Source organism: Lethenteron reissneri, unplaced genomic scaffold (assembly GCF_015708825.2).
Source record: "Lethenteron reissneri isolate LAM-NWPU_2019-01 unplaced genomic scaffold, ASM1570882v1 scaffold_1574, whole genome shotgun sequence".
In the NCBI taxonomy this organism is placed as follows: Eukaryota; Metazoa; Chordata; class Hyperoartia; order Petromyzontiformes; family Petromyzontidae; genus Lethenteron; species Lethenteron reissneri.
In genome coordinates this window covers 58,020-72,482 of record NW_026891305.1, presented here as the reverse complement: position 1 = coordinate 72,482, position 14,463 = coordinate 58,020, and the positions used below count along the sequence as shown (strand labels likewise).

The following is a 14,463-nucleotide window of genomic DNA, read 5'->3' as shown; positions in this document are numbered from 1 at the left end:
ACACACAGAGACACAGGTACACAGACACACTCGCCCACTCACCATCCACCCACCCACTCACCCACCCACCCCCCCCTCTCACCCCCCCTCTCTCACCCCCCCTCACTCACCCCCCCCTCCCCCCACTCACTCACCCCCCCTCTCACCCCCCCCACTCACTCACCCCCCCCCCCCCTCACCCCCCTCTCACCCCCCCCCCCACTCACTCACCCCCCCTCTCACCCCCCCCTCTCACCCCCCTCTCACTCACCCCCCCCCTCACTCACCCCCCCCCCACTCACCCCCCCTCTCACCCCCCCTCTCACCCCCCCTCACTCCCCCCTCTCACCCCCCTCTCACTCACCCCCCCCCCTCACTCACCCCCCCCTCTCACACCCCCCCCTCACTAACCCCCCCCCACTCACCCCCCCCACTCACCCCCCCCCACTCACCCCCCCCACTCACCCCCCCCCCCACTCACCCCCCCCACTCACTCACCCCCCCCCCCACTCACCCCCCCTTTACCCCCCCCCCACTCACTCACCCCCCCTCTCACCCCCCCCCCACTCACTCACCCCCCCTCTCACCCCCCTCTCACTCACCCCCCCCCCTCACTCACCCCCCCCCCCCACTCACCCCCCCCCCCCCACTCACTCACCCCCCCTCTCACCCCCCTCTCACTCACCCCCCCCCCTCACTCACCCCCCCCCACTCACCCCCCCCACTCACCCCCCCCCACTCACCCCCCCCACTCACCCCCCCTCTCACCCCCCCCACTCACTCACCCCCCCCCTCTCACCCCCCCCCCCCACTCACCCCCCCCCACTCACCCCCCCCACTCACCCCCCCCACTCACTCACCCCCCACCACTCACCCCCCCCCACTCACCCCCCCCACTCACCCCCCCCCACTCACCCCCCCCCCCACTCACCCCCCCCCACTCACCCCCCCCCACTCACCCCCCCCCACTCACCCCCCCCCACTCACCCCCCCCCACTCACCCCCCCCCACTCACTCACCCCCCCCACTCACCCCCCCCCCACTCACTCACCCCCCCCCACTCACCCCCCCCCACTCACCCCCCCCCACTCACCCCCCCCACTCACTCACCCCTTCCACTCACTCACCCCCCCACTCACTCACCCCCCCCCACTCACCCCCACTCACTCACCCCCCCACTCACTCACCCCCCCCCCCCCACTCACTCACCCCCCCCCCCCCACTCACTCACCCCCCCCCACTCACTCACCCCCCCCACTCACTCACCCCCCCCACTCACTCACCCCCCACTCACCCCCCCCCCCCCACTCACCACCCCCCCCCACTCACCCCCCCCCACTCACCCCCCCACTCACCCCCCCCACTCACTCACCCCCCCTCTCACCCCCCCCCCCCACTCACCCCCCCCCACTCACCCCCCCCCACTCACCACCCCCCCCCCCACTCACCCCCCCCCCCACTCACCCCCCCACTCACCCCCCCCACTCACTCACCCCCCCCCCCACTCACCCCCCCCCACTCACTCACCCCCCCCACTCACTCACCCCCCCCACTCACCCCCCCCATTCACCCCCCACTCACTCACCCCCCCCCACTCACCCCCCCACTCACCCCCCCCCACTCACTCACCCCCCCCCACTCACTCACCCCCCCTCTCACCCCCCCACTCACCCCCCCCCACTCACCCCCCCCCCACTCACCCCCCCACTCACTCACCCCCCTCTCACCCCCCCCCACTCACCCCCCCCACTCACCCCCCCCCACTCACCCCCCCCCACTCACTCACCCCCCCTCACTCACCCCCCACCCAACTCACCCCCCCCCTCTCACCCCTCCCCACTCACCCCCCCCCACTCACCCCCCCCCCACTCACCCCCCCCCCACTCACCCCCCCCACTCACCCCCCCCCACTCACCCCTCCCCACTCACTCACCCCCCCCCCACTCACCCCCCCCATTCACCCCCCCCCACTCACCCCCCCCCACTCACTCACCCCCCCCACTCACCCCCCCCCCCACTCACTCACCCCCCCCCCACTCGCTCACCCCCCCCCACTCACCCCCCCCACTCACCCCCCCCCCACTCACCCCCTCACCCCCCCCTCTCACCCCCCTTCACTGTGGCTACACACGAGGTGGCGGTGGGTGACCAGCACCACGCCCGGCCGCCTTCGTCTCCCTGGTGGCGATGTTCGCTACACACCGCACCAGCTACTCGCTTTGAGGCTGAGTCGACCTAGGGGAGGCCCAGGACAGGTTCAGATAATCGTCACTGGCGGTGTTGGCCGTGAGCCGGAATCGAACTCTGATCGCCGGGTTCGTAGCGCTAACCGCTGCACCACCGCTCCCCACACCGCGAGAGACACACACGCGGAGACAGACACGGGGTGAGGTGTGCAAGAGACATCAAGTGTATTCACAGGTCACCACGGAACCCGCAGGGTTCAGGGAGTCACACCACACGCACGTGCCACCCACCGTGACGTCCCAACCCGTGCGCTCGACCCGTGTTCTTGCAACAGGCGAGTTTTCAGGCCCACACAGCGTACAGACGTTGCAATGCGGGCAACAAATCGTAATCGTCTATCTGTGTTTCTTTCCCTTGTGATGATGGGACTTTGCAGGATGAACGTTGAGGTTTATACGGGGCACGGGGTGACCAATACGGTCTGAGTTGGCCGCCGTGTGTGCGTGTGTGTCCCGGACCGTGGCGATGCCTGCTGCTGCTGCTGTATATGTGGAGTGTGCGTCTCTCTCTCTGTGGCTATGAGATGTTGACTACCTCGCCTGGTCTACAGGAGGTCGTGGGTTCCATCCCAACCCTGGCGATGCCTGCTGCTGCTGTATATGTGGAGTCTGCGTCTCTCTGTGGCTAAGAGATGTTGACTACCTTGCCTGGTCTACAGGAGGTCGTGGGTTCCATCCCAACCCTGGCGATGCCTGCTGCTGCTGTATATGTGGAGTCTGCGTCTCTCTGTGGCTAAGAGATGTTGACTACCTTGCCTGGTCTACAGGAGGTCATGGGTTCCATTCTTAACCCTGACGATGCCTGCTGCTGTATATGTGGAGTCTGCGTCTCTTTCTCTGTGGCTAAGAGATGTTGACTACCTCACCTGGTCTACAGGTCATGGGTTCCATCCCGGACCCTGGCGATGCCTGCTGCTGCTGCTGTATATGTGGAGTCTGTGTCTCTCTCTGTAGTTATGAGATGTTGACTACCTCGCCTGGTCTACAGGAGGTCGTGGGTTCCATCCCAACCCTGCTGCTGCTGCTGTATATGTGTCACCGGGTCCTCCGGGTTTTCCCCCTCCACATGTCGAGTTGACATCTGCACACGTTCAGATTGTTTGGCTGCTACTAGAAATGTTCACGTGATGATGATGGTTCTCCGTGTGTCTCTATGGATCTATACGAGTCCCTGGATGTCTGTGGGTCTGTGTGAGTCTCTCTGAGTATGGGTCTCTATGGGTGTCTATGGATCTCTGTGGGGTCTCTATGGGTGTCTATGGATCTCTGTGGGGTCTCTATGGGAGTGAGAAGGGGGAGGGGGAGTGAGAAGGGGGAGGGGGGGAGAAGGGGGAGGGGGGGGAGAAGGGGGAGGGGGCAGAATGGGGGGAGTTTGTTTGACGATGAAACACAACAAGCGAGGAATAGTTTCCAAACGTAGAACCAAAAATCTATTTTATATTTTTTTCTGTTCTAATACGTCCGTTGTGATGTGTTTGTAAACAAAACAAGCCAAACAAATACATTTGCGAATTTTTCATGTTTTGAGATGACAGATACTTGGTTTACGGCGAGGATTGATGTTATCCTAGATGGGTTTGTTTATAACACGCTTTTATTATTTAACAAATTCCGTCTGGAGTTGTGTCCTCTGAGCAGCCGCGCCGAGGGGCGGGGGGGGGGCAGGAGGGGGGAGGGGCGATGGGGGAAGGGGGGGCACGGGGGGCGGGGGGGGAAGGGGGGGGCACGGGGGGGGAGGGGCAGGGGGGGAAGGGGGGGGGCACGGGGGGGGGGAGGGGCGGGGGGGGGTGGCAGGAGGGGGAGGGGCGATGGGGGAGGGGGGCACGGGGAGGGGCATCTGGGACAGTGACATTTAATTAAAGCGTGGGGGGGGGGGGTTTGATTTAAAGTTTTCGTGACTGCAGGGATTCATCTTCTTGGTTCTTTAGGTAAAGTCCCTTCTACGTGACTTCACCGAAAGAGCCAAGAAGATGAAAGCGTGGGGGGTTTTTTAATATTTCTAAAAAAAAAATTGTTCACCCGGAAGCTGCACACCAAAGTGAACTTTGCCCCGGGAGGATCAGCAGGAGGAGCACGTGGACACAAGTTCACACCCAGCGTGACCACACACACACGCACACCGCCACCTCGACCACGATGTCCACCCCTAGGAGGCTCACGTCCACCTTCTTGTGCCTCTCCCTGGCCACCCTGGTCGGCTTGGCCTCGGTACACGGCCAAGGAACCCCACCGTCACTTGCACCCTTAGAGCAGTCCCAATCGACAGACGCCCAGACCATCCCCGCGACCAGTCCAGCGATGGCCTCGTCCTCTCCTCCTCCTCCTCCGTCTTCCTCCTCCTCCTCCTTCTCGGCGTCCCCACCGGGACCCAGAGCTGGCGGGAGGCCGCCCCCGTGCCTGGCGCAGAGCGGCGTGGGCCTCGTCTTCAAGCGCGTCAACGCGGCCGTGGCGAGCGTCGTCTTCCTCGTGGGGAGCGTCGGCAACTCGGCGCTGCTGCTCGTTGTCTACGGGGACAAGTCGATGATGCGCGACGGGAGCAGCGTCCTCATCGCCAGCCTCGCTCTGGGAGACCTCCTCTACATCGTCCTAGACATGCCCATCAACGTGTACAAGGTGAGGAGGGGGGGGGTAGGACGCGCGCACGTGGTGCGGTGTCAATAACAACGCGAGTTCTTAGCCACGTGCTGCTGCTGCTGGCTGGATTTGAAGCGTTCGTGACTGCAAGGAATCATAAATTTCGATTTAAAGCTTTCGTGACTGCAGGGATTCATCTTCTTGGTTCTTTCGGTAAAGTCACGTAGAAGGGAAGTAATACAATAATAAAAATAAAACATAATAAAATTAATTTTATTATATTTTATTTATTATGTTTTATTTTTATTATTTTATTACTTCCCTTCTACGTGACTTTGCCGAAAGAACCAAGAAGATGCAAGGAATCATACTCGTGGGTTTTAATGATGATAAAACTAAATTAAATCGCTAGTTATTAAATCCTTTATATTAAGTTCACTTGCTTGCTTGCTTACGACCGTGCAAATCTTTCGGTCGTTTTTTACCCCACTTCCCGTGATCCAATCGAGCTGACATTTTGCACACAGACTCGTTGTGTGTGACAATTATTTTTCGTGAATTTTTTTTTCCAAAATTTTACACTGTTTAGGGAAAACAAATTAAATATTTAATTACCAATTGCTTAATACTGGCAGACAATCATCTGACCCATAGGTGGCAGCCATCTCAAGCCAGAGGACGATAGGACTCTAGCCGCCACGCATATAAAGGATTTAGAGTGAAAAACTTTTTTTACAGGTTATACTTGTTTTATTAATTTAATTATTTTAATTTTTTATTTTATTACTAGTTTACCTTCGTGACTTTACCGGAAACAACCTAAGAGTAGTGTTGGCTCTTTAAAAAGTTGTTGCTGTTGTTTGTTGCGTATTTAAAATGCTGCCAACAGGGTTAATGGATGCTGTTGTTTGTAATGAGAGATATGTGCATGAGTGAGATTGTTGTACATGTACATACCTGGGAGACGAAACAAAAACTAATATTTTGATTGAAAGCTTTCGTGACTGCAGGGATTCATATGCTTGGTTCTTTCGGTAAAGTCACGCAGAAGGGAAATAATAAAATAAAATATGGATTTCACACCTGATGATGATTGCTGGTGTTGCAGTCGAAACGTCGTGAGAATTTTTATTGTTTGATATTTTATTATTTCCCTTCTACGTGACTTTACCGAAAGAACCAAGAATATAAAAAAACGAATAATGAAGCTTCGTGATTTCGCGAAAAGATTTTGAGCGATGCTGGGAAAGAGGCCGTGCGGCAGAGAGAGAGAGAATGACACCTTGGTGGAAGGCTTCCAGAGAAATGAAGCAGACAGCTCAAGATCAGGCAGGATGGTGAGAGAGAGAAGAGAGCGAGTTTGAGCCAAGAGAGTCAAGAGAGAGATCATTCTGGGTGACTACACCCACCGGGTCAAAATGATATATTCATTCATTCTAGATTAGAAGTTTGCGTGACTGCAAGGATTCATACTCTTTGGTTTTTTTCGGTAAAAACAACTAAAAGAAAATTGTACTCAAAGGAAATAAATAAATAAACACATTTACATTTTACTAAAAGAAAATAAATAAAATAAAGAACTTTTATTTTAATTTTCATTTTATTTTTTACCTACGTGACTTTACCGAAAACACCAAAGACTATTCATTCATATTTAGTCCCCAAGGCGATGCAGACTCGGGAAGCTGTACGACGACTTACAGGTCACATACTCATTGACGAGCCGAGATTACCACTCGTCTGTCAAGACGGTTCGCCAACAACGAAATTAAATGTCTCTCTCTCCCAGCTACCACGTGATGATTATGCAATTCGTGACAATCTTGTCGGGTGGGAGAGGGGGGGTGACGGCAATAATTTTGGCATTGAAGCCACCACGGTTTGCCTTACCCCAAAAAAACAAGAATGTGGATCATTGTTGTTAATGAACATTGACACAAGTCTCATTGACAGTCCTCTGTCAACCCACTGTGAGAAGGGTGTTGCCTGGATGAGGGCCCTCCCCATAGCGCGTCAGCCACGCGGCCTGCTTGACCACGCCTCGCCGTGCTGGCCAGGGACAGGTTGGGGCAGGACCAGTTCAGATGTCACTTGTCACTGATGTTGACCATCGCTGGGAATTGAACTCAACTCGCCGGTTCAATATTACTGTGCGGTAACCACTGCCGCCACTACTACCACTCCACCACGCACCTCGTGTGTGACTTGATAAGTAGCAAGCTTTAAAGCGTTGAATTATATAGACTGCTTCAACATTTCGTTTGCTTCCATATGGGTGATAAACAGATGGACAGAAAATCAGCAACAATTCCCTCTGATGTATCCAGAAAAGCCCCGAGGAGTTGCAAGACTCTGTAGAACGAGCATCCTGCTTGAGGATGTTTGGCCAATCTGTGTAGCTTCTGCACGTGATGGATTCCAGAGACCACTTTGTGGACTGCCCATCTCCAGGGCGCCTCGCAGCCCCAGTGGGTTGGGAGTTTGACAAATCTCTGCGTGACCCACCAACCCTTGCCTCCAGAGCACTGCCCCACAGGCGAGCACCAGCGTGCCCCCCCCCCCCCCCAGCTACAGCATGCGACGGATGTACAACCATCGTAGAGGTCGCGTGTTTTATATTTGCGCGATGTAATCCCAAAAACAATCCCCTTATGGATAATATTGGTCGCCAAAGTCTACGTGTGTGTGTGTACCTGTGTGTGTGTACCTGTGTGTGTGTGTGTACCTGTGTGTGTGTGTGTGTACCTGTGTGTGTGTACCTGTGTGTGTGTGTACCTGTGTGTGTGTGTGTACCTGTGTGTGTGTACCTGTGTGTGTGTACCTGTGTGTGTGTGTACCTGTGTGTGTGTGTACCTGTGTGTGTGTGTACGTGTGTGTGTGCACCTGTGTGTGTGTACCTGTGTGTGTGTGTGTACCTGTGTGTGTGTGTACCTGTGTGTGTGTACCTGTGTGTGTTGTACTGTGTGTGTACCTGTGTGTGTGTACCTGTGTGTGTGTGTACCTGTGTGTGTGTACCTGTGTGTGTGTACCTGTGTGTGTGTGTACCTGTGTGTGTACCTGTGTGTGTGTGTACCTGTGTGTGTACCTGTGTGTGTGTACCTGTGTGTGTGTGTACCTGTGTGTGTGTGTGTACCTGTGTGTGTACCTGTGTGTGTGTGTACGTGTGTGTGTGTGTGTGCACCTGTGTGTGTGTACCTGTGTGTGTGTGTACCTGTGTGTGTGTGACCTGTGTGTGTGTACCTGTGTGTGTGTGTGTACCTGTGTGTGTGTACCTGTGTGTGTACCTGTGTGTGTGTACCTGTGTGTGTGTACCTGTGTGTGTACCTGTGTGTGTGTACATGTGTGTGTGTACCTGTGTGTGTGTGTACCTGTGTGTGTGTACCTGTGTGTGTGTGTACCTGTGTGTGTGTACCTGTGTGTGTGTACCTGTGTGTGTGTACCTGTGTGTGTGTACCTGTGTGTGTGTACCTGTGTGTGTACCTGTGTGTGTGTTGTACGTGTGTGTGTGTGTGTGCACCTGTGTGTGTGTACCTGTGTGTGTGTGTGTACCTGTGTGTGTGTGTACCTGTGTGTGTTTGTGTGTACCTGTGTGTGTGTGTGTGTGCGTGTGTGTGTGTACCTGTGTGTGTACCTGTGTGTGTACCTGTGTGTGTACCTGTGTGTACCTGTGTGTGTGTGTACCTGTGTGTGAGTATCTGTGTGTCTGTGTGTACCTGTGTGTGTGTACATGTGTGTGTGTACCTGTGTGTGTGTGTGTACCTGTGTGTGTGTACCTGTGTGTGTGTGTACCTGTGTGTGTGTACCTGTGTGTGTGTGTACCTGTGTGTGTGTACCTGTGTGTGTGTACCTGTGTGTGTGTGTGTACCTCTGTGTGTGTGTGTGTGTGTACCTGTGTGTGTGTGTACCTGTGTGTGTGTGTACAACACGCTCGCGTGTCTGCAGCCGATTAGCACGCTCGGCTATGTGTGGCGTGAAAGCGGTTTAACATACGTACGTACACTTGGATACTATATACACGTAACTATATATAGACTGTCATGGTTTTTTTTCACTTTGTTGTTCTAACGTTCTGACCCCGTGCCCCTACTGGACATCTGTGAAAAAGAGCTTCATAGCTCATCGGATTCCTCCTCCAGTGTCAATACATATTCAGACTTTGTTATACAAAGAGAATATTCGCAAAAAGTTAATTGGCTAATATCCAGTTGTTATTCACTAACTTAGGAATATTCTGGCCAAAGTAAAGTGTAAAAACTGTTGTTATATAACAAATAGAAATGCATAGATGAAACGACGATGCCTCAATTACAAAAAAGAAATGTTTTACCCAGTGGCGGCTCCTGCAAAATCTCTCAGGGGGGGCAAATGTCTGGATGATTGATAAGGATAAGGTCCACCCATGCAATGGATAAATTAACAGCTTAAGCATGTAAAGGCAACTTCACTTCTTTAATATTAATGAAAAATAAAGTGACTCTTACAATACATCTTGTTTGTTTCTATACTCACTATTAAAACAAACCACTCAAGTTTATTTTATTAAAGATTCCACTAGGTGGCCACAAATTATATTGTTGGATGAAACGTGCTTGCGTATGATGACGTAAGCACGTATGATGACGTTAGCACGTATGATGACGTAAGCACGTATGATGACGTAAGCACGTTAGTGCGAGCCCTCCCGGAAGCCATAGAGAATGCATTGCAGCGCCCGCCGTTCGAAAAAAAACATCTTTGAATGTAAGTCTATGGGGCCACTCGGGGCGATTCTCAGCCGGAGTGAAATCGCCCAAAAAGAGGCGGTACTCCACAGAACGTGACATGACGCTGATTGGACTATATCCAGAGGCTGCAGTGACGGCTAGCGTGACTCTGTGGTTGAATGACATTGGTGGTGCGTCGCCCAATCGCCCTAATGAAGAAACCGCCCCTGGTTTTACCCCATGATGGTGAAGTCAACAGCGGTGTTGCGATGAGCAGACTCGCCACTGTCATGGGAATGTGGAATTGGCGCGTTGTTTACGTGACAAACCTTACTGGCTGTGTCGGGTGGTGGAGGGTTAGGACACAACATTTCTACTTACGTGACCTAACACAAAAAATTTTTGTTGTGATCATTAACTCGATTGACTTTTACCCCCCCCCCCAAAAAAAAAGGCCTCTAAAAGTTCTGGAGACTTTTGTTGTTGAAGACGGAAGCTTGTGTTGCCTCCGAAACGTCGTGATTTCATTTATTTTTATTTTCTTTTTCACCTACGTGACTTTACCGAAAAACACCAAAGAGCATGGACCCTTGCAGTCACGAAAACTTCAAATCTAGAACTGTTGTTGTTGTTGTTGATTCTAGATTTGAAGCTTTCATGACTGGCTGTGACGGTCCCACCTGATGACGGAGACTTGTGTTGCCTCCGAAACGTCGTGATTTTATTGTTTTATTTTTATTAATTTTTATTTCATTTTTTGCCTACATGGTGTCTTTACCGAAAGAACTAAGAGTATAGTTGTTGTTGATGTTTGGGAGGACCCCAATTCATTTCCTCAATTCATTTCCAGAGAAAACCTGCGGGGTGCGTGCGGTGCGTTCTTATCTTTCCAGCTGCACGCCGAGAGCTGGCCATTCGGTGCCACCGTGTGCAAGACGGTGCCCTTCGTGCAGAAGGCCTCTCTGGGCATCAGCGCGCTGAGCCTGTGCGTGCTCAGCGGAGACAGGTGAGGAGAGACCCGGCCGCTCGCTGTTCCCGTTCACGGCTCAAATCTCGGAAGCGCTCAAAGCGCTTGTTGGCGTGAACTTTGTCTGGAGAGGCGTGTTCCTGAAGACATCGTGCTCACCGCGGAGAACTGTCACGACACGATTCCCAACGTCTTGTCTCTTCTCACAATTCAAGTTCCTAGACTCAACCCACCCGCGCCTGCAACATGGCTTCATCCCAGAGGTCGCAATAGCCACACTCCCTCCCGCATGGCCTTGTGGGAGCCTCGGTTACCGATAAAGTAATTTTATTTTAGTTGTTCTTCCAATTCCGTTCCGATGACGTACGTGTGCATGACATACGTGTGCATGACATACGTGTACGGAATCAGAAGAAAAATGTAAATGGGTTAACTACCTCGCCTGGTATACAGGAAGTCGTGGGTTTGATCTCGACCCTGACGCCTGCTGCTGCTGTATATTTCCAGTTTGCATATTCTCCCCGTGGTCGTGTGTATTTTTTCTCCGAGTCCTCTGGTTTTTCCCTCCAAATTAAGACAAAAAACATGCGTTTGATTATAAATGCTATTTGGCTGCTGCTCTAAATGTCCCCACGTGATCAGCTACTTCGTTGAGCTGTCGTTTGTGGCCAGGTCGTATACAGCTGAGTGGGCCTTGCCTGGTAACATACAAATAGAATAGGAACAGTCGTAGTACATCTCCAGAGTTTACATTCCTCCTCCTCCCTCCCTCCTCCCTTCTGCTCCTTCTGTTATAAGCAGCAGGCTACAACAGTATTTTAGATAATTAAGTGACGGTGTCATTCCTTGGGTGTCACCCAGAACCTCATTTCTCACTGAATATTGTCCGACTTCCTGGTAGACTGTTGTAGATGGCACCAGCGCCGTCTAGCAGCCACAGACATAGCGATCTGTATGATGGATGTGGTGAGCCGCTGTGCGTACACATTGTTTCAGGTTGCCAAACCGGACGGACGCGGCCGAAACTAATCCCCGCTTCCCAAACATGCGACACGTGTCAACGTGTTGATCCAGCTCGCTCCTGCGAGCGAGACCCGTCCCGCTCACTCGCGAGTTCTCGCCTCGACAAACCAACCAGCACCAACTTGGCCGCCCCCTCCTCTGCTTCAGGACCCGAAGCGATCGCCCGTTTCCCGCTCACGGCCAACACCGGTGACGATTATTTGAACCGGTCCTGGGCCTTCCCTAGGTAGACTCGGCCTCAAATGAGGACGTGGTGCGGTGTGTAAACATCGCCACCGGCGAGACAACAGCCTGTTACAGGCTACACGGGTGGGGGGGGGGGGTCATTGCCTTTATCTTTGGTGGCTGTGCAGGTGTAGTCGGTGTAGTAGGTTTATTAAACGGTTCACTCAGCACAGGCCAATGTATACAACACTCGCAGGGGTATCGTCCCGTTCACCCGTCTAACAGGGAGATCCCACAATCTATGTCACAGCTAGCCTACTCCCAGGTCCTCCACTCGAGAGCTAGGGGAGGCTAGTGATCCAGCTCTGGCCAAGCTGGGATCACGGCACCCTGAGTCACCAGACCGGCCACTTCACCCGTCTAACAGGGAGCTCCCACTGTCTCTAACCCGGCTAGCCTACTCCCAGGTCCTCCACTACAGGGCTAGGGGAGGCTAGCTGATCCAGCTCTGGCCAAGCTGGGATCACGGCACCCTGAGTCCCCAGACCGGCTCTTACAAGAACATCGGCTCTGGGCTCTGGGGGCCACGCCACTGGCTTGCCCTGGTTGCTCCTTAGAAGCACGGCGAGCCAGGGGAGTCCCAGGGCCTATCTAGCCGGTCTTCTCTCTTCTCTGGTTTAAGCTAAACACTGAACCCCGAGCCCACCGGCTCACCGCCTTATATAGCAACTCCCCCCCAAGGGGTGGTGCCGTGGGGGATCACAGCGCCATTACAGCCCCCCAGGGCTAACCGATGCGGACGTGGATGTAAGCATCTTTCCGCGTGCAGGCACAAGCACCCCCGGTGTGTTTGTTCGCCCTCCCGTGACCCCTCTACGCAGGTACCGTGCGGTCGCGCACTGGGACCGCCTCCAGGGCGTGGGCCTCTCCCTGCTCACGGCGCTTAAAGTCCTGGCCATCTGGACGCTGTCGCTGGTGCTGGCGGTGCCCGAGCTCCTGGCCTTCGACACGCTGTCCTGGGAATACCGCAACCGGACGCTCGACACGTGCATGGTCATCCCGCAGACGAGCTTCGTGGAGGTGCGACACGGCGCGTCAAGAACGTGGCAACCACCGGCGTCGCCGTAACCGTGGGGGGGGGGGGGGGGGGGGTGGTTTCGCAAACTCCGGTCGGCACAAACGGGGATGTGAATCGTCACCGAATGTTTTTTGTCCGGGTTGCTGTACTCGTACCCGGCCGCACCAGGGTCGCAAATGGGTACCCGTACCCGTATCCAGTCGTACCCGTACCCAGCCGGGTATGGGTAGGGTACGGGTATCGAGTACCCGATTGCGACCTCTGGGATGAAGCCACGTTGCAGGCTCGGGTGGGTTGATTCTAGGAACTTGAATTGTGAGAAGAGACAAGACGTTGGGAAATGAGTAACAAACGGTTACTCACCAGTGACTCACGGCCTACCCGTACCCGGCCGCACCAGGGTACGGGTAGTCGGGTATCGGGTACCCGATTGCGACCTCTGACACACAGTCTGTCTTTCAGTCACTCACAGAGACAGGCAGCTAATTAGATACTCCACCAACCCTGTGCTCGGCTATCCCACGAGGAGATTTGTCGCCCCGCCTGACTCTGACGAAACCTCTTGTCTGGGCCCTCGCAGTTTTACGCCAAAGCCAAGGACTGGTGGCTGTTCGGCTTCTACTTCTGCATGCCGCTGGCCTGCGCGGCGGTCTTCTACACGCTCACGACCGTCGAGATGCTTGGGATGAAGAAGCGAAACCTTGGCAGCGCCATCGACGAGCACCTCAAGCAGGTGTGAACCTCGGGACCTCCCTCCGGTACCGCCGGCCCCATCGGCTGGAGGCCGAACGGCTCCCCGTGGTTGTGCGGTTACGTAACCGATTTGCGGTGGCGGGCAGGAGGGGAGGGAGGGGTCCGTGACGTTCGCTCTCCGACTTTGTCACCGAACGATTCGTGAAACTGCGAGATGTTGATTCGACGGATGTTTGCGTGTGTTTGCGTGTGTGTGTATGTGCGTGTGTGTGTGCGTGTGTGTGTGTGCGTGTGTATGTGCGTGTGTGTGTACGTGTGTGTGTGCGTGTGTGTGTGTGTGTACGTGTGTGTGTGCGTGCGTGTGTGTGTGCGTGTGTGTGTACGTGTGTGTGTGCGTGTGTGTGTGTGCGTACGTGTGTGTGTGCATGTGTGTGTGTGTGTACGTGCGTGTGTGCGTGCGTGTGTGTGTGTGTGTGCGTGTGTGTGTACGTGTGTGTGTGCGTGCGCGTGTGTGCGTGCGTGTGTGTACACACAGCAACGGGAGGCAGGCAAGGCGGTGTTCTGCCTGGCGGTGGTGTTTGCGCTGTGCTGGCTGCCGCTGCATCTCAGCCGCATCCTCAAGAGAACCGTCTACGACGAGATGGACCCCAACCGCTGCGAGCTGCTCAGGTGGGGGGGGCACCCCCGAACCGTCCCCCCCCCCCCCCTCTCTCCCTCTCTACTCGTGCCCTCCTCGTCCCATGGGAGATTGAAGAGTCAATTGTATCGTCTTCGCGTGAATCAGAGGTCGCAAACGGGTTTTGATTCCTTACCCGTACCCGTACCCGGCCGCACCAGGGTCGCAAACGGGTACCCGTACCCTACCCGTACCCGTACCCTACCCGTACCCGTACCCTACCCAGACCCTACCCGTACCCAGACCCTACCCGTACCCTACCCGTACCTTACCTGTACCCTACCCGTACCCTACCCGTACCCTACCCGTACCCTACCCGTACCCGGCCGGGTACGGGTAGGGTACGGGTATCGGGTACC

At 54.9% G+C, this 14,463-nt stretch overlaps 1 protein-coding gene across 1 annotated transcript; it reads left to right on the top strand.

Annotated features, from left to right (window-relative positions):
- Positions 1-4,361: 4,361 nt before the first annotated feature.
- On the top strand, positions 4,362-14,207 carry LOC133362670 (endothelin receptor type B-like). The gene is made up of 6 exons (XM_061581592.1): positions 4,362-4,838; positions 10,396-10,508; positions 12,539-12,737; positions 13,316-13,468; positions 13,964-14,097; positions 14,183-14,207. The coding sequence occupies exons 1-6, from the start codon at positions 4,362-4,364 to the stop codon at positions 14,205-14,207; spliced, it is 1,101 nt and encodes a 366-aa protein (XP_061437576.1).
- The last annotated feature ends 256 nt before the right edge of the window (positions 14,208-14,463 follow it).

Excerpts from the sequence above, each read along its gene's own strand:
- LOC133362670 (XM_061581592.1), top strand. The coding sequence starts at position 4,362 with ATGTCCACCCCTAGGAGGCTCACGTCCACCTTCTTGTGCCTCTCCCTG. Across the intron at positions 4,839-10,395 it reads TGCCCATCAACGTGTACAAG|CTGCACGCCGAGAGCTGGCC; the intron begins GTGAGGAGGGGG and ends TTATCTTTCCAG. Across the intron at positions 13,469-13,963 it reads TCGACGAGCACCTCAAGCAG|CAACGGGAGGCAGGCAAGGC; the intron begins GTGTGAACCTCG and ends GTGTACACACAG.